Raw genomic sequence first — 22,121 nt, 5'->3', positions numbered from 1 at the left:
GGAAGGTCTTGGAAGACTATCTGGTCAACTATTTGTTGGTTTAGTTGAGCTCTCTTTCTTCTCCTGCCAAGTTTGACATTTTAATTTTTTTAGGAATCTAACCATTTCACCATTTTTCAAGTTCATTATCTTCGTTCAATCTCTCTACTGCAACCCTTGCTGCCCCCTGGCTGGGAGGACCATGTGGGGCCAGGCCTGCATTCCGGCTGCTGAGGGAGAGGCTGTGGGGGGGGTGGGTAGAGCAGGAAGGAGACCCACATCCCTCCCCTCCTCTCAGAGAGTCCATGGACAAGACTTGCTCTCTACCATTCCACCCACCTACCTGCCTGTGTCCCTGTGACCTCCACATCTCTCCTCTGACTTAGAGAGAGGGGACTGCCCAGCTCATGGGCGCACTGAAGCCCATCTCCAGTATTTTTCAGGACCCCCCCTTGCAGGCTTCCCAGGGCCCACAGCCAGTACAGATGCCCCTAGACCATCTCAGGCCTCTCTCTGTCCTGATGGCCACCGACTCCTGCCTGGGGGAGGAGCTTCATCCCAGGGCCACACCCACCATGGAAGGAACACCCCAGCTTCCGCAGTGCTAGGCTGGACAGCCCACCCCACTCTTGCTCCCTGCAAGCTTCAGCAGGCATCTGCATCCAAGACCTGACGATGGGCAGCACCAGGACCTGCCCCGTCATACCAGCCCTGTCCCCAGCACCCCATCCCCAGCGTGCCCTCCTGTACCCTAGCCGTGGAGCCCCAGCCTGCCCCACCACAGGTGTTCCCCCATTCCTGTCCCCTGCGCATCCTACCTGAGCATGCAGAGCGGCCAGGAGTGAGTCCAGCTGGGGCTCCAGTGTGCGGCTGCCTACGCTCACTGCCGCCTCAAGGATCTGGCCCAGGCTCTGCTCAAGACGGGGAGGAGAGGGGCCACAGGTCCTACTTCAAGCCCCCAGCCCCACCTCCTGGCCACGAAGACCCCACCTCAGGGCTCAGATAAGGGAGCCCTACCTCCACACCAAGAATGAAGAGAGGAGGGCAAGTCTCAGGATAGGGGCCACAGACAAGATGACGGCCGAGGTGAAGGACCCCTGGGCAGGGCAGGGCAGGGCAGGGCAGCGAGGAGGAATATTACTGGGCCCCATTCACCACTGACTCTAACAGTACTCTTTGAGTGACCCTTCCCAGGTGCCTACACCCTCCCGTCTGAGCCAGGTGGGGACCAGTCAGCGGACAGAGCTCTGCACAGGCCACAGCGTGCAGGTGCGCACCTTGGACACGTGGAAGGTCTCCGCGTGCTTCTTGAAGAGGGCCAGGACTCCGGGCAGGAGTTTGGGGAGCTGCTCCTCCAGCTTTTCGCTAGGCAGCAGGTGGCTCATAGGCCCCAGAGCCTCCACCACAGCCAGCCGGAGCTGAAAGGAAGAGTGCTATGGTACCCAGGCCCAAACCACTGACCCGAGTGGAGAGGCAAAAGGCCCATTCACCAAGAACCCAGGACCAGAAGTGAGGAAACCCACATCACCACATAACCAGGGGGTCCAACAGGGGTCCAAAGCCAGAGAGGTCAGAGTGACCAAGGCCAGGGTATGGAAAACACACCCCTCCCCCGCCAGACAATGCAGGAACCTCCAGGCGGAGCGGGGGAGGAGGGCAGAAAACAAGCCATATTCTCTAGGGACCCTGCACAGGCACCTCCACTCCCCGATGAAACACCCACCCCCTGAGCCAGGAGGCGGACATGGACGGGACGGGAAGCCTGTGTGGACAGTCGGCTCCACCTCCCTCCCTGACATCCCCTCCCCCAAAACCTGCAGCACATGGGGAGAGGCTCAGGCCTCGGGAGCAGACCAGGACCCCGTGGGGATGGGAGAGAACGACCAGCAAGGGGAGGCCACAGTTCCCAACACACTGAAGAGGTGGTACCTTGGCTTCACGGCTCTGCAGCCAGTGGTTAAACAGGATGTCGTAGGCACTGAAGATGTCAGTGGCAAAGGTGTCTTTCCTGACCGTGGGGTCTGGGGCTTGGTCCAGGTTGGCCAGATACTCCAGAGTGCTCTCGCTGAAGTACTGCAGAGCTATCACGAGGGTGGGTGCTGAGGTCACTGGTTACCGCTGAGAACACTACATCCGCATCACTGCCCCCCCCAGCACCCCCAGCCACCTGCAAGACACTTTTCCGAGCACAGTGGCCAAGTGCACGACTCCATGACTACACTGGGGTGAACAGCGTCCCCCACGCCCATGTCCTTCCTGGAACCTCAGAAGGTGACCTTTTTGGAAAGAGGATCTTTGCAGATATAACTATTTAAGATGTGATAATGGTGGGATGCGGTGAGCCCTAAATCCTACGTGTCCCTAAAAGAGAGCACACAAACACAGAGAGGGGACGGCAGTGTGGCAGAAGGGCACAGACTGGACACGGGGGAGGGACAGGGAGCAGAGCCCCCCTCTGAACCCCCAAGAAGAAACCAACCCTGGTGACAGCTTGATCTCAGACTTCTGGCCTCTAGAACTGAGAGAGAATACTTTTATCTTTTTTCCTTTTAAGATTTTATTTTTAAGTAAGCCCTACACCCAATGTGGGGCTCGAACTCACAACCCCAGAGACCAAGAGTCACACGCTCCACCGACAAAGCCAGCCCGGTGCCCCACATTTCTCTTGTCAGAAGTGCCCCAGTTTGTGGCACTGTGTTACAGCAGCTCCGGGAAACCAGCACAGGCACCAACCACCCCAGTTCACAGCGCCCGGCCCACACCAGCCAGCTGTAAGGCAAGAAGGGGAGGTGCTGTGCCCACTTCACCCCTCGCAGATGGACACAAATGCCGCTCACTTTGCCAGGGTGGCAGGGCCCAGGCTGGGGTGGGGCAGGCCTGAGACGGCGTGCTGCGTCTCTGAAGGTGACTGTGTTTGCGGACACCCTGATGGACAAGTCCAGGCAGAGATGGAGATCTACGAGTGGTCAGCAAGTGTGGACCCTGGGTCAAGGGAGAGGCCGAGCTAGGGCCCTGTCGTGCAGCCCCGCTAAATGCTGGGTAGTGGAGGAGCCGGGGAACGGCCAGGAGAGCCAGTGACTCCCAAGGCCTCGTGGGGAGGGGACTGCATCAGCCTGTGAGACCCCCTCGGAGGCAACCCCCACTTCACCCGCCAGGCCCACTTGCCCCCATCCAGCCCAGCTCTCACGTGGCCCACTTACATGGCTAACTTCTCAACATGAGCTCCCCAGTCCAACAGAAAGAATAAGCCTGACCCCTAGGTGTACATGAGGGCAATCGCAGTTATGAGTTCCCAAGAGAGAGAATTTGAAGAAATTTCGGAAGAGGGACATCCGGTAGCTTAGTCAGTTAAGCGTCTGCCTTCGGCTCAGGTCATGATCTCAGGGTCCTGGGACTGAGTCCCGCAGCGGGCTCCCTGCTCAGCGGGAAGTCTGTTTCTCCCTCTCCCTCTGCTGCTCCCCCTGCTTGTGTGCGCTCTCACTCTCAAATAAATAAAACCTTTTAAAAAGTAAAAGATAAAAATAAAGAAATTTCAGAAGAAAACCACGTCCTGGAGCCCTTCTGTCTCATCATGGGCTCCTAGAGGATCCAGCCCAGACAGACTCGCCCCCATGTGCCATGTGGCTACTGCCACGTGGAGTGGGGTCAGACCCCCACTCTCATCCTCCCTGTCCACCCGATGCCCTCGCCTCTCTGAGCTCCACAATCAGGATGGTGGTCAAACTGACCAGTGTTCCTTGGCGTTCTGTAGTGAGGTTTTTCAGGGGACCAGACCACTATATTGCCGGAAGCAGAAATTGACCTCCCCAATTTGTTACTAGGTTATAACTGTTACTCAGTTATACACACACGCAGAAGGTCAAAGAGCCATTCTTGTATACCCTCCCCAAGCTCCATTTCCTTTCCTCCAGAAGCAAGTGCTGGGGTTAATCTTTCTCTTGCTCAGAACGTGTCTGTAGCATTGCATGCTGCCTCCCTCCCAAGGCCAGGGCAGCCAGCTCATGCCATGCCAGCTTGGTTCCCCAGGCAGGGGTCACTAATGCCACCTCCACATCTCCTGCCAGCATCCTGGGCCTCCCTTGGCCACAGATGGGGCCACACCCGTGGGGACCCTGGCATCCACCCACCCACTCACATAGCGTCTGGGCAGGGTGCAAATCCGTCAGTTCACGGCGCCCTCCTCTGAGCTGGGGAGAAGGCATCTTGGTGTGGGTGCTCGGAGGACCCTTCTGCCTGGAACCCCCAGCTCCGGGGCAGTTGGGGACTTCACGGCTCTTCCACCCACTTGCTCCATTCATTCTTTTGACGGTGTCTGCTATTTGAACGCGACTTCATGCCAACCCTTCCTTCTTTATTTTCCATATGTTTGTATCTTTGCTCTGTTTTCTGGGGGATTTCCTCAACCTTCTCTTCCATTTCTGGTCGCCATCTGTCATCGTGTTTGTAACCCTGAAAAGCTCAGCTGCGCTCTCTGGGAAGTAGCTGCCTTGCGGTAACATGATCTGCGTTCCCCTCTCACCTCCACAAGGATTAATGATGCCTTTTCTTTCTTGCCCACCTTCTTCTCCCCAGAAGGTCTGCCTCCCCCAAGTCTCAGGGCTCTGCTCCTCTCAGAGACTTTCCTCATGGGCAGTAATCGGGGGCTGCCATCGGTGCTGCCAGGACGGCCAGGCCCGCCGTGTACCCGGCTGTCTGGTGGACACCAACTCCACCTCTGGGCGTCCCCGCTGTTCCCCCACCTGGCTGAAGCATCCTAGGAACTGAACCAGTGAGGACCTTCGAGTATGCACAAAGTGCTGTGCTTGGCCCAGGGCCATTGTCCTCAGGGGACAGAGGCCTGCCCGCAAGGACAGGTGGCCTCAGCCCGCTCACGGCACACCATGCCAGTGTACCAAGGAGAAACAGCAGGACAAGGCCAGCTGGCAAAGATCCAACAACCCCTCAGCTGAGCTCTGGGTGGCCCCTGATCCTATCCGTCACCAACCCCTCCCATGTCTGGGACCTTCCTAACCAGAGTCCTATTCTGAGGGTCTTGGCCGACCCAGTACTCCCCTCCCTCCCCTCAGTACCAGAGCTGGCAGCATTCCTGAGGAAGCCAAATGGTAAGGGCGGCGCACTGGCTGCTAAGGAAGGCCCAGCCCCCTGCTACACCCCCTGTGTTTCAGGAGCCTCTGCTCCCCTCCCAATGGGAATGCCTCCCTTTCCACCAAGGGCCTGCCATGGTGCCATCTCTTGCCCAGGCACACAGAGGGCAGCAGACACAGGAGGAGGAAGGATAGTGATAACCCCTTTACGAGATGCCCAGCACTGAGCAGGGAGAAAAATGGGGAGTCTCTGAGGCTCTGGGGAGGTCTCTTCCTGCACCGCCACAAGTGTCCAGGCCTCAGGGAACTGCACTGTAGGGTAGAGGGGGTCCCTACCAGCAGCCAGAAGCAGACACAGGCAGCCAGAGGCAGAGGCCGAGTCCCTGCCCACACCTCTGCAGTCACCTGTGAGTGCCTGGCCCTCCTGCTGTAGCCCAAGGACTCATGACCCTCCACGGAGGCCCAGGGGTAAGCAGACAGCTCCCAGCCCCCTCCCCGGAGACCTCACCCACCTTCAGAGACCCCATCTTACCACAGCAGAACACCGCCCTCATTGTGTCGTGCTTGGCCATGCCCAGCATGGGCAGCATGGTGCTCAGGATGGACGTCAGGAAGGGCACCATCCCAAACACTGCAAAAGGGGGGCACGTGAGGGAGGCCCTGCCACCACCTGCCTCACCTGGCCTGGGCTCCACGCGCCCCGTGTCCCAGGGAGAGGCAGAAGGTGCCTGGGACACATGGTGGAGAGGCCCTCCCGACTCGCTCCGAAATGCAGGTGGAGGCGGGCCAAGCAGTACCTACCATTGGAAGCTGCGAGGTTGGCGAGGGTCTGCACAACAAAGTAGTGTGGCAGGGCCCCAGGCTGGAACTTGCTCAGCAGCTCCTCCATCACCTTGCCGATGAACCGCTTCCCAACAGCCACCAGGACACTGCTGGCGGCCTGCTGCCAGTCGCATACCAATTCCTGTCCCCCCGCCCCGAAATCGGCACTGACGCCCTGAACAGAGGAGACAGGGCCTCACCCTCCAACTGCCCAAGAGGCAACAGTGAGACCTTCTGCCCTGTTTTCAGGCTCTCCCCAGGCCCTCCCCTGCCCGGGAGCAGCTGCCAAGCACCTGCCGCCTCCACCCGCAGGGAGAGCAGAGTGCTGCCACTGGGAGCCAGAGCCCATGCAGAGCCCAGCACCATCCCCCAACACCGAGATAAGGCACTAGAGCCCTCACATCTGCCCTGAAAGTTCAGGAATTTTGCTCTCTGCTTCAATTTCCACCCCTAAAGTTATGGGTGACCACATTCTTAATGAGCTTGGGTAGGAAGTTCTAGTAAAGAGGCTTCCCTCCCCCAAGCCACACAGGTGTGCCCATACCTTCACCCTGGTCATCTCGCTGGAGGCCAGGAGGATGATGGCCCTGGCCATGTCCTTGTCCAGCTCACCGATGTGACCGCTCACAACCGTCTCCATGGCCCTCAGGATCATTGTCCGGTAAGGATGTGCCAACTGAGCAGAGAAACCATTGAGGAAGGTCCTGGAAGGTGATCCCAGCACCCAGGCGCTCTGCTGATGCCTCCTGTTTTCTCTAGAGACCTACGCCAAACAACATCATCCATGGCCCCAACAAGGGAAGAAAGGAGCATGTCTGACCATTCCTTCTGGGCCCAGAACCTTAGCGCCTCGCACAGAAAGGACCGTGAGAAGTGGCCGTGGGCACAGGATAGTCAGCAGCACCTAGAGTGTTCTGTGCAAGACCCACGAGCAGCAGACAGTAGCCCTCCCTGCTGTGGCCAGGGTCTCCCGGCCAGAAGCTGCGCTGCCCTGAGAGCTCCTATCACAACAAAGCTCTCTGCCAGCAGGCGTGTATCAGGCTCCCAGTGAGTGCCCGTCAGAGGAGGCCACTTGGTGGGCCCTCCCACCCTCCCATCCCGGGACGGACTCGTCTGCCACACCCCTCCCCAAGCCAACAAATATGCCCAAGAGCCCTGAGGCTAAAAGGGAAGATGACGGCACTGCCCAGCCCCTGCGCCCCGCTCAGCCACCACCTGAGGTTTTCTCCCCTGCTCTGGGTGAGCTCTGCACCGGCCCAGACACAGTCCTCGTCTGGACCTGGCAGCTGCGACCCCACCGGGCACTCACCCTTGCCCTAACTGAGGACGTGTGGTGATGGGGAAGCTGCAGGTGGGGGCTGGGAGCCGTTGGGCAAGGAAGTCCAGACACCCCACTGCAATGACAGAGCTGCAGAGCTGAGTCCAGCCCAGCCACACGGAAGGCTCCATCCGCTAGGAGCCCCAAGGCACTCACAGAGTCTGGAGGAGAGGGCAAGAAACTTGCAGAGGTCAGGGGAAGACCAGACTGGCCTTTCCCAAGGACCCCCACCTCCAGGAACGGAGCATCCAGGTGGGGCGGGCACTGTGCAGCAGGTGGTACCCGGCCTGTGCTGGGACAGGACTGAGCTCGCGTGACCAGAGACAAAGTGGGAAGAAAGAGAGACTACTCGGGCTGGAGGAACCTAGAAAAGCAGGGGCGCACAGACGATGGCGCTGCGGCTCAGGCTGGGGCACAGACTCCCTCCCAGGGCGGCCACAAGCAGCCGGGCCCACAAATGGACATGATCTTTGCTCCTGAAAAAAGCCAACACATCATAAACATCTCTAGATATATGAACAGATCACATGACCTGCCCTAGTTTTCTGGGGGAAAGCTCCAGTTTTCAGTTTTGTTGTCTCGGTAGTAAATTTGTCAAAATTCCTTCGACCTGGGCTCTCGATCCTACTCCACTCGTCTACATGTCTGTCTCCACGCGGGTCCCCACCACCCTGATGACTCCAGCGGCTCTGCAGTAGGTTTTGGAGCCAAGAAGTGGGAGTCCGAGCTTTGCTCGTTTTTAACACTGTTGGACTATCCTGGGTTCCTTGAGATTCCGTATGAATTTTAGGATGGCTTTTCCTATTTCTGCAAAAAAACATCATTGGTATTTTGATAGCGACTACGACAGCCGCTTGTTTTTAAAGAAAACGTGGGTTTGGTTCCCCCATTTTCCATTGCTCTTCAAAGTTCAACAGGCAGCACACCATTCGCATCGGGCTGAGAGGCAATGGCTTCCCCCGACAGAGGTTTTCCATCGGGCCTCAGCAGGCTCCGCACGCACAGCGGTAAAACCACAGTCTCTTTGTCATCTGAGCACAGCAGGAACTGAACTGGGACAGACAAGAGACAGTGCTCTGGGCTCGCTTGCTGCCAATCCAGGCCCAGAGCAGGTGCGTGTGAGATTTCCAGCTCAGCTGTCTGATGAGTGACAGGCTGTCGGTGAACCCGTCACTCTGCCCTTCCCCCCAGGACTGACCAAGTCTGCTGAAGAGACGACCTGGACGCCCAGGCCGTGTGTAGGCCGGACCCTGGCACGGGTAGTCCCAGTGCATGTGGTGACCACCAGCACCCACCTAAGACCCTGACCTGAGTACGCCGAAGCCGCTCACTTGCGGAGACTCGACCGTGAGCCAGCGGCGTGACTCAGTAGCAGAGGAAACCCTCCACTGCGGCTGCGGGTGTCTGGCGTTACTTCGTGTTTTCATGTCGGGCTCTGAAGTCCCTTACAGGACCGAAGGAACCACTCCACTTCTAACGGGGGGAGTGGGAACACGTGGTACCAGCCGAGCGGCCCTGGTGAGACAGGACCCACACCCACACACGGGCTTGCCTGCTGCGGACCCCACGCAGCCTCCGTGTGGAGACTTGGAGCGTGCTGACGAGTGGCCACTTAAATGTCCCTTACATTAGGATGAGATTCTAGAGAAAACCAGACAGGAGCGCATGAAGTTGAAACCAGCCCGAAAAAGCAGAAAGAACAAAGAGAAGAAAAACTTCAATCACTACTGGAAAGTTTGGCTTCACTACTGCTCCAGACTGCAGCCCCTTAAATTCCTGGAGAGCTCGTCTGGAGGGTCTAGCAGGGAGCGCAGCTACTCAGAGACCCTTGACCGAAGAACGGTCCTCCTCTATCGGGGAAGGTCGTCCTCTTCGAGCACACAGCTCCGGGAGGGACACGCATGGAGCGGTAAGGGAGGAAGGGGACACCCGTCTAGCCAGCCAGATCAGCCGAATCAACCCTGGCGATCAATGGGGTGACAGATGTCGCAGCTGGATCGCCCTCACATTCAAGCCCCTGAAATTCCTATGTGAAAACCTAACCCCCAGAGTGATTGTAGTGGGAGGCGGGGTCTTCGGGAGGTGAGTAGGTCACGAGGGTGGAGCCCCATGGGTGGGATCAGTGCCTTCTAAAGAGACCCCAGGAAGCCCCCTCCTCCCCTCTGCCATGTGAGCACACAGCAAGGAGAAGGTGGTCTACACACCAAGAAGTGGGTCCCCGCCACACACAGAAGCTGCCAGCACGGTGACCCTGGACTCCCAGCCTCCAGAACTGGGATGAGTACAGGTCTGCTCTTGCTTGAACCTCAACAGACCTGAACGGCTATTCCTGCCTCAGTTTCCCTAGTCGCTTCCCACGCCCCCGGCCTGAGCACCCCTGTGAAGGAGCCTGTGTGCCCCTGTGCACGCCCTGCCCACACTCCCTCTGGGGAGAGTCGATGGGCTGGGAAGCGTGCACACCGTGCAAGGCACGGCCCCACAAAGCAAGGCTCTGATGAAGCACAAGCAAGTGGTGGAACCTGGACGTGAGCAGCCCCAGGGAACGGGAGGTGCCTGGAGAGGAGCACACACGTCCAATAGGACAGCTTCCCACTTAACACACCTTTACCGGAAATATGCAAACGTGAAGAAAGATTTTTAAGTTGGTTAAAGAAACCAAAAAGGCTAGAGGAGGGGTAAAATCATAAATAAGTTAGAAAATGACAAGCAGAAAGCACACTTAAATTTTGCAACAAACTGCTAAAACTAACAAAGGCTCTTGTAGCCGCCTTCAGTAAGCACTCCTTGGCCGGTTCCTCAAGTGGCCAGGGCGGCCCCAGTCTGCTGTCACAGTCAGACACTGATTCAGCACATCCGGCGATGGAGCCTTTCTGCCACACAGAGAAGGGCCCTGGCACCCAGCACAGAAGCAGTGCAAAGCTCCATGAAGCCACAGAAGAGCCACGGTGGACGCACACAGTGCCCAAGCGTGGGGTGTGTTCTCTTGCCACGAATGGTGCATCTCTAATCCCAGTGCCCTTGGGCAGTCCTAGCTTCCTACACAAACACCAAAGCCCAGGAACAGCAAAGAGAGCCAAAGGGAGGAAGGAGAGGCCCTCACCACAGGGCATCACAAAGCTGCGGTAGTCGGCTCAGGGGCCACTTGGTGGGACTGAGCTATTTCCCCAGGAGATGGAAGCTGATACACGAGACAGAATGAACCCCTGTTGTACACAGATCCCTTTTTCCCTATCAGGTGTCAAATCAAACAAAGAGAAAAATGATCTTTCAAGGCTACAAACGTCTCCTTCCCTTCCGGGAAGGGCCCAAAGCACACTCAGAAAAACTAGAGATGGCACACAATTCCAGAGGACGGGAGCCAGCAAAGCCAATGCGCAGGGGACAGCAGCGAGCCCAGGAGGACAGCGCTGGCTCGGAGGCTCTCCGACGGCACGGACGGGGCCCCCAGCGGTCTGTGGCACCCCTGCAAGTCAGCAGGAGGGCAGTGAGGGAAAGGCCCCACCTCCCCGGGCAGCCACCCCTTCCACCCCTACCTCCGAGCGCTCGCCCACCTGCTCCTCTTCCCGTAACTGATGACAAGGGGCCTTTTCTCCCCGGGGGACAGCACAGACCCCGGCAGGGAGACCCGTCTGGTGTCTGGCCAGTGAGTGAATGGGGATGGCAACACAGCCTCCGTGTGTGACAGCTGGACGCCATATCGCCCCCACCCAACGCCCCCATGTGGACTGAGCCGCTGGCCACCAGACAAGGCAGCTCGTCTGTCCTGGAAATGCCCCCTCTCGAGGGAACTGGGACTTGCCGGTGTGGCTTTCTGCCCACAGGAACCCGGCTCCGCAGCCCTGGGCAGGGAGTACCTTCTCGTGCTGCCACAGGTACTCCTCACAGGCGCTGAGCGCCTCCTCCGGCTGTGCCTCTCCCAGGGCGCACAGGGCACTGCACACCTGCTCCTGCACCACAGGGTCCTTGTCGGTGACGGCGTCCAGCAGGATGGCGGCCAGCTCTGCAACGACGAAGCCCAGCATGTGTGCTCGGGCCCATCCAACCCTACCAGCCACCGCCTCGGCCCCTGAGCTGGAGGACGCCTGCCCCCTCGCGCTCCTGCACTGTTCCGTCGCCTCCGCAACCACGCCTGACCCCCCGCTGCCTGGCTGCCTTGCCCACCTCAGCCATACACACCTGAGGTGCTCTTGCACCCATGCCACCTCTGTCCACCCTGCTCATCAGGGTCTCTGTTTGGGACCCACCGCCACCTGCTCTGCGGGCATTCTGCCTAACTCGACCCTGACCTTACGCCCCAGGCTGCGTTGGCTTCCCATCTCCTGCCCCCACTGGACCGTGGCTGCTACAAAAGGGAGGTATTGCAAACTCAGGGCTAGATGGCCAACTGCCCAGTGCTGGGGAGCACCCCAGTCCCACTAACTGCTCCCAAAGATGACTCCTCATCATCCCATCCCTGCTGGTCAATGCCCTACACTCAGAGCCAGACCTCTCCTGCTCAGTGCCCCCTGGACAGGACCCTGCCATCCTCAGTGTCCCCGGAGCTCAAGGCAGGGTACCTGCAAATAAGCACTAACAGTCCTCTCTCCTGGAGCTAGAGCTCTGTGGGGCAGCAAACTGCTGGCCCCGCTGCAGGGACAGAGTGGACAGCCAGAGTGGCTGCTGGACCCAGGTCTTGTGTAGAAAGGGGCAAAGGCACAAGGACCCCTCTCCACAGAGCACAAAACCCCCTGTACCCAGCAAACACCATTCTGCACACCGCACATGGCCAGCGGCCAAATCTCATCCCCCTGTGATTCATTTGCTACAGAGACAACCATTTTTTTTTTACCTTTTCTTTTCTTTCTTTTTTTTTTTTTTTACTGAACACAGAGGACGTATGCTCATGCAACAGTCCTTCCTTCAAGCCCCATTCACTCAATGCCAGGTGCTCCTCTGGTCCCAAACCCAAAAGCTAGGAGGCACTCCACCCTCCCGCATCCTGCCCTCGGGGCCCTACCCAGCCAACACACTCACTCCTCGCGTAGGACTCTGTCATCTTGGTTGTGCCTCACCCAGTGTGAACATGGGACAGCTTCTTCTCAAATCTGCAGCAAGAAAAACACAACAGTTAAATCACACGCCTCCTCCATTTACAGGCAGTCACTGTGTTTGTAAAAAACATGATTTCAGGGGCGCCTGGGGGGCTCAGTCCGTTAAGCCCCCAACTGTTGATTTTGGCTCAGGTCACGATCTCAGGGTCCTGGGATGGAGCCCCATGTTGGGTCTCCGCTCCGCAGGGAGTCTGCTTGAGACTCTCTCTCCCTCTGCCCCCTGTCCCCCCACCTTCCCCCACTCACATGCACTCTCTCTAAAAATTTTAAAATTAAAACTCATCAAAAAACCCCAGGGCTTCAGTGCCTTTTCCTGGGGAGCTATCAGCCACACCGTGGCAGGGTCGATCACGGAGGACAGAAGGCAGCTTCCCTCAACAGCCGCCAGCTCTCCTCTGCCCCACCTGGCAGCCCCACCAGAGGAAGTGTGGTCACTGCCTCCACCTACGGCATCTTCCTTCACTCGGTAAAGAGAGGGCATACATAAGGCTGACCTCACCAACAGTCTGTGAGGCCAGGGAAACCTGCACCGAGGGCCGAGAACGAGGGCCTTGCTCACTGCAGGCTCCAGATTCCCATGCCTGAGAATTCTAGCACAGTCAGAAGGAGCCTCCTCAGGGCTCAGGGAGACTGGATGGGCAGCATGGGGGTCTAGCAAGTTCCCTGCCACCAGAAACCAACTATCCAAACAGCCCATGGCATTTGAGAGGTGCAGCTTTTGGGGAGCCTGAGGGGCTCAGTCGGTTGAGTGACCAATGCTTGGTTTCAGCTTGGGTCATGGTCTCAGGGTCGTGATATCAAGCTTCACATCAGGCTCCACACTCAGTGGGGAGTCTTCCTGAGATTCTCTCTCTCTCCCTCTGCCTCTCCCCCTCTCTCTCTCAAATAAATAAATCTTAAAAAAAAAAAAAAAAAGAGGTGCAGCTTTCAAACACTGCACACTTTGAAGAAGCCCTTGCAACAGATGGACCCAAAGAATAAAGTCCATCAATACGCAAGTGCCTCTGCCCCTTGCCCCAAGTTCAGACCTATGTCATCCTCCCTAAGGTCCTTAAGGTCAGAGGGGACACAGGCCTTCAGCATGGTAGCTAACAGCTTTCTAACGGGATGTCTTCTGTTTGCTGGCAACTCCACCACCCCTTCATCAAGCACTTCCACCCTGGGCTTTTCCCTGACTACCTCTCAGACATAAGAGGACAGAGATGATAAAGGCTAGCTGCCATGACCTGCCCCTAACCAAGCAAGGCAACACTCATCTGGGTATGGACACTCAGGAAGGAAAGAAGCAAAGTGAGAAATCATGGGCTGCGTGGCAGCGGAATGACAAGTGAGTGAGAAGTCTAGTTCGGGAAGGCAGACTGGCCCCAAGCACGCACCCATCCCACCACAGCCTCAATGAAATGACAGAAAAGACGCAAATTTTTATTTTATTTTTTTAAGGTTTTGTTTTTTAACTAATCTCTCTACACCCAGCATGGGGCTCAAGCTCAAAACCCCAAGATCAAGAGTTGCATGCAGGGACACCTGGGTAGCTCAGCCGGTTACACGTCTGCCTTTGGCTCAGGTCGTGATCCCAGTGTCTCTCTCCCTCTGCCCGCTCTGGGACCGAGTCCTGCACTGGGCTCCCTGCTCAGCGGGGACCCTGCTTCTCCCTCTCCCTCTGCAACTCCCCCCGGCTTGTGCGCACACTCTCTGTCAAATAAATAAATAAAAATCGTAAAAAAAAAAAAAAAAAGAAAAAAAAAGTCGCATGGTCTTCTGAGCCAGCCAGGTGTCCCAAAAATGCAAGTTTTAAAAGAATAAACCCACAAGAGCACTAGAAAACAAGATAAAATTGGCAAACCAGAAATCTCCAGGAATCCCAAGCAGATGGGAAGACTCTGGCTTAAAGATGCTGGCATCAGCAAGGTGTTTCCCCTTTCTTCGTAGAAAGCATCTAAAAGTAACAAGGAAAACAAGAAATAGAAATACACATTCCATTTGTGGCACAGCAAGAAGGCAAAAAACCACAAACCCCAAAAGAATGGAGGGCTGAAAATGTCGCAGCTGTCAGGTGGGGTATGAGGTATGCTGGCAGCAGGTTCTAGAAAGAGCCCAAAGATACTTCTTAAAGGTGGCAGCACATCGTCAGATAGAACCTAAACCCTGAATCCCTAGACCTGGCCTGAATCTACAAGGCAAGCACCTGTCCCTGGACCAGAGGCTTTGCCCTGTGAAAAGCCACAGCTGCCCCATCTCCACCACCCAGGAAGAAACAAGGGCTAAACCAACTCAAAATCAGCAAGTTTGGAACGCTCTTCATAGACTGCAAAAGGCCATGTGCACCCAACACAAACAGGAACAAAAAATAAGTAAACAAGCATGAGATATCAGCCCCTAGCCCGGATGGGAGTAACAGACCAATTTGCTCTCCTGACCAAAACAACTAAAAAGGAACAGTAGTTCTCAGTCATCTTGGTGATGGACATCAGGAAATGAAGGACAGGAGCCCTGTGATCACTCCAGCTAACAGGCTTGAGGGTGCACCCAGAAATCAGGAGGACTCGGCAATACACCTGAGCTGAGACAGACTGGGAATAGTACCTTGAGAGACCCAGGTCCTGCCAGTTTGCAGACTCTGGCACTAGACAGACTCCAGAGACCTGCACAGGGCCCTTGGTCACTCGGCTGACTTGCTGGTCAGTGCTGGGTGGCAGAATAATGTCCCCAAAGATAACTATGTCCTCACCCCCAGAACCTGTGGATATATTACCTTCCACAGCTCAGGGATTCAGCAGATAGGATTAAGGGTGCAGCCCCTGTGGTGGGGGGATTATATGGGTGAGACCAGCCTAACTATATAAGTCCTAAAATGCAGAGAACCCTTCCCAGTGGGGTCAAGGAGATGAGACGGAAGAAGGAGGAGGAGAAACTCCAAGTGCGGGAAAGACTCAACCCACCATGGCTGGCTTTAAAGACAGAGGAAGGAGGCTCTGGACCATATAATGTGGGGGGCCTCTAGAAGTCAGATATGTCCCTTAGTTCACAGCCAGTGATCAAAGAGGGACTTTGTTCCTACAGCCACAATGAACCAAATTCTGCCAACAACCTGAAAGAACAGGAAACAGATTCTCCCCAGAGAGCCCAGAAAAGAGCAGAGCCCTACTGGCTCCTGGATTTTAGCCTGGTAAGATCCATGTCAGACTTATGACCTCAAGAACTTTAGGATAATAAATATATGTCATTTAAGCCACTAAGTTTGTGGTAATTTATTAGAGCAGCAGAGGAAAATTAATACAAGCACCATGTTTAAGAAGAAACTACCAAAGGCCAGGGAAAGAACTACCCAAAAGGATTAGCAGACACAATCCTCAGAACTCACAAGAGGCCAAGAATGGGCCTGCTCCCAGCAGCCAGAGGGGCAAACATTACAACTCATAGAATATTGGGAAGAACATTCAAAATGGTTTTGCCTCAGTAAAAAAGTAAAATTAGCTGTAAACTCAATGCTGTTCTGGTCTCACCTAACAAAGCTAAAAGTAAAACCCAAAAAGATCAAGTTGTTCCTAAATCACTTAGCTACATCCCAGCACCAAGTTCAAGAATAATTATAAGGAGACGCCTGGGTGGCTCAGTCGGCTGGGCATCTGCCTTCAGCTCAGGTCATGATCCCAGGGTTCTGGGACTGAGTCCCGCATCAGGCTCCCTGCTCAACGGGGAGTCTGCTTCTCCCTCTCCCTCATGCACACTCTCTCTCTCTGTCAAATAAATAAATAAAATCTTTTTTTAAAAAGAATAATAATAGGAACACAAAAAATATGCAGCACCAACAAGGTAAAATTACAATGTCTGGCATCTAATCAAAAATTACCAGGCATGCAAAAAAGCAAAAAAAATACAACCCACAATGAGGATGAATCAACAATACAAACCGATCCAGAAATGATGCAGAAAGATTAGTAGACAAGGACATTTAGAAAGTTATTATAACTGTGCATCATATACTCAAGAAACCACAAGAAAGACTGCATATGTTAATATTAAAGAGGTTAAAGAAAAAGGATGGTAAAAGACAAGGGTGCGGGGCGCCTGGGTGGCACAGCGGTTGAGTGTCTGCCTTCGGCTCAGGGCGTGATCCCAGCGTTGTGGGATCGAGCCCCACGTCAGGCTCCTCCACTGTGAGCCTGCTTCTTCCTCTCCCACTCCCCCCTGCTTGTGTTTCCTCTCTCGCTGGCTGTCTCTGTCTCTGTCGAATAAATAAATAAAATATTAAAAAAAAAAAAAAGACAGGGGTGACACTAGTTATAAGAAAGCTGGAGTGACTATGTCCATATTAGACAAAGTAGACCCCAGAGATATAACGATCCTGAACATTTATGTGCCTAATAGCAGAGCTTCAAAATACACAAAGCCAAAACTAATGAAAACACAAGAAGAAGTAGACAAACACAAATTATAGTAGAGATTTCTCTAGAATTGGCAAAACAATTGGACAGATAATCAGTAAGGGTACAGAAGACCTGAACAATACTGTCAACCAACTTGACCTAAGTAGAATTTACAGAACCATCTTTTCACTAATAGTAGAATATATATTCTTTCCAAAAGCACATGGAATATTTATCAAGACTGACTATATGCTGGGCAGTAAAACAAATCTCAGTAAATTTAAAAGAACTGAAGTCATACAAAGTATGTTCTCTGACTACGATGGAATTAAATTAAAAATCAATACGAGAAAACTATCTGAGAAATCCCCAAGTATTTTAAAAACTACTTAATGTGCGTCAAAATAATACATGAGGCAAAAAAGAAATCAAAAGTAAAATTAGAAAGCATTTGAAGTGAATGAAAATGAAAAAATATACCAAAATTTGTGGGAAATTTATAGCACTAAATGTCTATATTAGAAAAGAAGAATGATGTGATCGTCCACCTTAAGAAACTAGACACTCAGGTGTGCATGGATAGCTCAGCTGGTTAAGTATCTGACTTCTGATTTTGGCTCAGGTCACGATCTTAGGCTCATGGGATCAAGCCCTGCATCGGGCTCTGTGCTCAGCACAGCGTCTGCTTGTCCCTGTCCCTCTGCTCCTCCCCCCACTCACTCTCTCTCTCTCTCAAATAATAAAGTCTTAAAAAAAAAAAAAAAAAAGAAAAGAAAATAAAAAAAATAATAAAAAATTAAAAAAATAAAAAAAATAAAAAAAAATAAATAAAAAAAAATTAAAAAAAAAAGAAAATAGGCACTCAAATGAGGCAAAAAAAAAAGGAAATAATAAATATCAGTACAAATATCAAAGAAATAGAAAACAAAACAGAAAAAAAAATCAGTGATACCAAAGGCTAGCTATTTGAGAAGATCAATAAATTTGATAAACTATCCTGACAGATCAGAAAAAAAAAAAAGACACAAATTACCAGTATCAAGAATGAGAGGTGACATCACTATAGATTCTAGAGATATTAGAAATCGGAAATAAATTAGAAAATAAAAATACAGGGGCGCCTGGGTGGCACAGCGGTTAAGCGTCTGCCTTCGGCTCAGGGCGTGATCCCAGCGTTGTAGGATCAAGCCCCACATCAGGCTCCTCCACTATGAGCNTTCTTCCTCTCCCACTCCCCCTGCTTGTGTTCCCTCTCTCGCTGGCTGTCTCTATCTCTGTCAAATAAATAAATAAAATTAAAAAAAAAAAAAAGAAAAGAAAAATACATTATGAATAACTTTATGCCAGTAAATCAAACTTTTCTTTTTTTTAAGTAAACTAAACACTTTAAAAGAAATAGACAAGTCAGGGTCACCTGGCTGGCTCAGTGAGGGGACTGTGAGACTCTTGATCTCGGGGTTGTGAGTTCAAGCTCCATGCTGGGTGTAGAGATTACTTAAATAAATAAACTTAAACAAACAAACAAACAGGGGTGCCTGGGTGGCTCAGTTGGTTAAGCGTCTGCCTTTGGCTCAGGTCACGATCGCAGGGTCCTGGGATTGAGCCCTGCATCAGGCTCCTTGCTCAGTGGGGAGCCTACTTCTCCATCTCCCACTGCCTGCTGCTCCCCTGCTTGTGCTCTTTCTCTGACAAATAAATAAACAAAATATTTTTTAAAAAAAGAAAGAGACAAGTCAATTATACCTTAATAAAAAACTTAAAATAGACAGTTCCTTAAACACATAAACTACTAAAGCTCACACAAGAGGAAATAGACAACCTAAATAACATAATATCTAATTAAGAAATTGAACTTGTGGTTAAAAACCTTTCCACAGAGAAAGCTCTAGGCCTAGATGGCTCCCCTGGGGAATTCTATCAAACATTTAAGGAAGAAATAACACCAACTCTGCATGAATTCTTCAAAAAAAATTGAAGGGGCGCCTGGGTGGCATAGCTGTTAAGCATCTGCCTTCGGCTCAGGGCGTGATCCTGGCATTGTGGGATCGAGCCCCACGTCAGGCTCCTCCGCTGTGAGCCTGCTTCTTCCTCTCCCACTCCCCCTGCTTGTGTTCCCTCTCTCGCTGGCTGTGTCTATCTCTGTCAAATAAATAAATAAAAAATCTTTAAAAAAAAAAATTGAAAACAAGGGAATACTTCCCAAGTGATTTTATGAGGCCAGCATTACTCTGATAACAAGAATAGATTAAAATATTACAAACAATGAACACCACAGGTCAATTTCTCTTGCAGACACAAATGAAAAAATTCTTAACAATATTTTATCAAATCATACACAACAATATGTAAAAAGAATAATACATCATGACCAAATGGGGTTTATCCCATGAATACAATGTCCATTTAGTATTTGTAAACACAGCCAATGTAATTCGCATTAACAGGCCCCAAAAAAAGGGGAAAAAAACCCATATAATTGTTTCAACAAATGCAGAAAAAGCATTTGTCATAATCCAACATCCATTTGTAATAAAAATTATCAGCAAACAGGAATAAAAGGGACTTCCCCAACCTGATAAAGAGCAACTAAGGGAAACCTATAGAAGCATCATTCTTAATGGTGAAAGACTAAATGCTATCCCTTTAAATTAGGGAACAAGGTAAGGATGTCTACTCTCACCACTTCTATTCACTATAGTAGAGGGTCTAGCCAGCACAATAAGGCAAGAAAAAATAATAAAAGACATTCAAATTTAAAAGAAGGAAGTAAAACTTTTTATTCACAGGTAGTAATATGATCACTTATGTAGAAAATCCTTCAGAATCTAAAACTGGGACTAGAATCAGTAAGTCGCTAGTAAGAACAGAGGATGAAAAGTCAGTATTAAAAAATCAACTGTAGGGGCGCCTGGGTGGCACAGCGGTTAAGCGTCTGCCTTCGGCTCAGGGCGTGATCCCAGCGTTGTGGGATCGAGCCCCACATCAGGCTCCTCCCCTGTGAGCCTGCTTCTTCCTCTCCCACTCCCCCTGCTTGTGTTCCCTCTCTCACTGGCTGTCTCTATCTCTGTCGAATAAATAAATAAAATCTTTAAAAAATAAATAAATAAATAAATAAATAAATAAATAAATAAATAAATAAAAATAAAAAATCAACTGTATTGGGACAACTGAGTGGCTCAGTTGGTTAAGCATCTGCCTTCAACCAGGTCATAATCCCAGGGTCCTGGGTTTGAGTCCCACATTGGGCTCCTTGCTCAGCAGGGAGCCTGCTTCTCCCTCTGCCTGTCACTTCCTCTGCTTGTGTTTTCCCCCCACCCCACCCCCGTCTCTGACAAATAAAATCTTAAAAAAAAAATCAACTGTATTTCTATTTGCTAACAATAAACAATCAAAAATGGAGATGCATGTCATTTTCTGAGTAAAAAAATATGAAATATTTTCCCCCACTCCCCAAAATATGACGTAGTTAAAAATAAATTTGACAAAAGATGTGTTAGACAATACACTAAACCTATCAAACACTGCTGAGAGAGATAAGATTTATTTATTTATTTATTTATTTATTTATTTATTTATTTTGAGAGAGAGAGAGAGCACAGACACATGAGTGGGGTAAGGGGCAGAGGGGGAGGGAGAGGGACAAGCAAACTCTGCACTGAGCATGGAGCCCGCCACTGAGCTCCACCTCAGGACCCTGAGATCACAACCTAACAAGAAACCAAGAGTCAGAGGCTTAACCAACTGTGTCACCCATGCACCCCACATTGCTGAGAAATATTAAAGAAAACTTAAATAAATGGAGAGATACACTGTACAATTCTTCCCAATATCAATTCTTCCCAAATGGATCTAGAGATCAAATGCATTCCAATCAAAATCCCAGTAGGCTTTTTGTAGAAACTGATGGACTAATTCTACAACTCATATGGAAATGCAAGGACTTAGAAGAGCCAAAACAATTCTGAAACAAAACAAAATTGGAGGATTTATACTACCCTGACTTCAAGACTTATATGGCCAATTGATTTTCAACAAAGGTACAAAGTCTATTCAGTGGAGAAGGGATCGTCTTTTCAACAAATAGTACTGAACATCTACATGCAATAAAACAAACTTCAGCCTATACTTCACACCACATACAAAAACTCAAAATGATTTACAGATCTAAACGTAAAACTATAAAATTTCTGGAAAAAAAAAACAAAAGAGAAGAATATCTCTATGACTGATACCAAAAGCAAAAGCTATGGGGGAAAAAAAAGACTTGATAAACTGAAATTCATCAAAAAACTTCTGCTCTTTTTTAAGAGATTTATTTATTTTAGATAGAGAAAGAGACAGAGCACGAGCCAGGTGAGGGGCAGAGGGAGAGAGAGAAGGGAAGCAGACATGCGGTTCGATCCCAAGATCCTGAGCCAAAACCCAGAGTCGGAGGCTTAAGCCGAAGGCAGCCACTTAACAACTGAGCCACCCAGATGCCCCAGGAAACTTCTGTTCTTTGAATACACTGCTAAGGGAATGAAATTAATGGCACCAAGGCACAGCACCAAGTAACAGACACACTGTAAAAAAACATCAGCACTCCCCCCACCATTGCTCTCCTTTCCCTACGTGTGCCCATCACACAAGGCAATGGATGCCCTATTACACTGCTGGGGTCCTATCCCTGATGACTGGCTCACTTGGCCATCCTGCCTCGGCCACCGCCCCTTCCAATGCCTCCTCCATGCTCAGAGTGCTGATCTCTGCCAACACTGACCCTAGCATACCACACTGCGGCTTACCAGTCCTGCTGCCCACAGAACTGAACACCTCCAACGTAGGCTGTCCCACCCTAGACCTGAACCCTTCACCGCTTCTTTCTCACCCCTTTACATTCTAGGGGTCCTGGCCACGCCCTGGACTCTCAGCACCTCTGCTCCTGCCTGTCCTCTGCAAGCACCCCCAGCCCCGGCCTCTCTACCACGGGGACTCCCACTCACTCCTCCACAGCCAATTCCTGTTCCCTCACCCAGGACACCCCAACCTTCCAGCAGTGATCCAGTACTCCCACAACCCTTTATTCGTATGATGAATATGGGATCAGTACAAAATATTAACAGTTGTATGATCCAGTCTGCCTGCCTTCTCCAGTGCACTGCGAGCAAGGGGAAAAGTTTTGATTTTTATCCTTAGTATGCACAGCATTTTTAAAAAACTGTTCAGGGGCACCTGGGTGGCTCAATCAGTTGAGTATCAAACTTTGGTTTCGGCTCAGGTCATGGTCTCATGGCTCATGGGATCAAGCTCCAAGCTCAGCTGGGAGTTTGCTGTACGATTCTCACTCTCTGCCCCCCCACCCCCACTCACTTGCTTGCTCTAAAATAAACAAATCTTAAAAAAAAGACAAAAAACTGTTCATGGAAGGAATAGAATCAAAATCCTCCCATATGACTCAATATTGTAAAGCTCAATTTTCCTG

General features: G+C 51.7%; 1 protein-coding gene across 15 annotated transcripts in view; it reads right to left on the bottom strand.

Moving 5' to 3' along the window:
- Nucleotides 1-22,121, bottom strand: part of MROH1 (maestro heat like repeat family member 1) — a 68,532-nt gene that overhangs the window by 42,420 nt on the left and 3,991 nt on the right. For 8 of the 15 annotated variants that reach the window (XM_034668769.1, XM_034668782.1, XM_034668779.1 and 5 more), the window contains exons 2-10: nucleotides 14,137-14,229; nucleotides 12,217-12,287; nucleotides 11,058-11,203; nucleotides 6,430-6,648; nucleotides 5,865-6,027; nucleotides 5,596-5,694; nucleotides 1,909-2,060; nucleotides 1,257-1,397; nucleotides 798-890 (exon numbers count right to left, since the gene is read on the bottom strand). In XM_034668769.1, the coding sequence (XP_034524660.1) occupies nucleotides 798-890; nucleotides 1,257-1,397; nucleotides 1,909-2,060; nucleotides 5,596-5,694; nucleotides 5,865-6,027; nucleotides 6,430-6,648; nucleotides 11,058-11,203; nucleotides 12,217-12,238 (1,035 nt within the window). In that variant the 5' untranslated portion in view covers nucleotides 12,239-12,287; nucleotides 14,137-14,229. Of the gene's footprint in view, nucleotides 1-797; nucleotides 891-1,256; nucleotides 1,398-1,908; nucleotides 2,061-5,595; nucleotides 5,695-5,864; nucleotides 6,028-6,429; nucleotides 6,649-11,057; nucleotides 11,204-12,199; nucleotides 12,288-14,136; nucleotides 14,230-22,121 lie in introns of all 15 variants that reach the window. The other 7 variants (XM_034668772.1, XM_034668773.1, XM_034668775.1 and 4 more) reach the window with 3 other exon arrangements.

The sequence above is a fragment of the Ailuropoda melanoleuca genome, chromosome 9 (assembly GCF_002007445.2).
Source record: "Ailuropoda melanoleuca isolate Jingjing chromosome 9, ASM200744v2, whole genome shotgun sequence".
Classification (NCBI taxonomy): Eukaryota; Metazoa; Chordata; class Mammalia; order Carnivora; family Ursidae; genus Ailuropoda; species Ailuropoda melanoleuca.
This window is presented reverse-complemented; position numbering and strand designations above follow the sequence as displayed.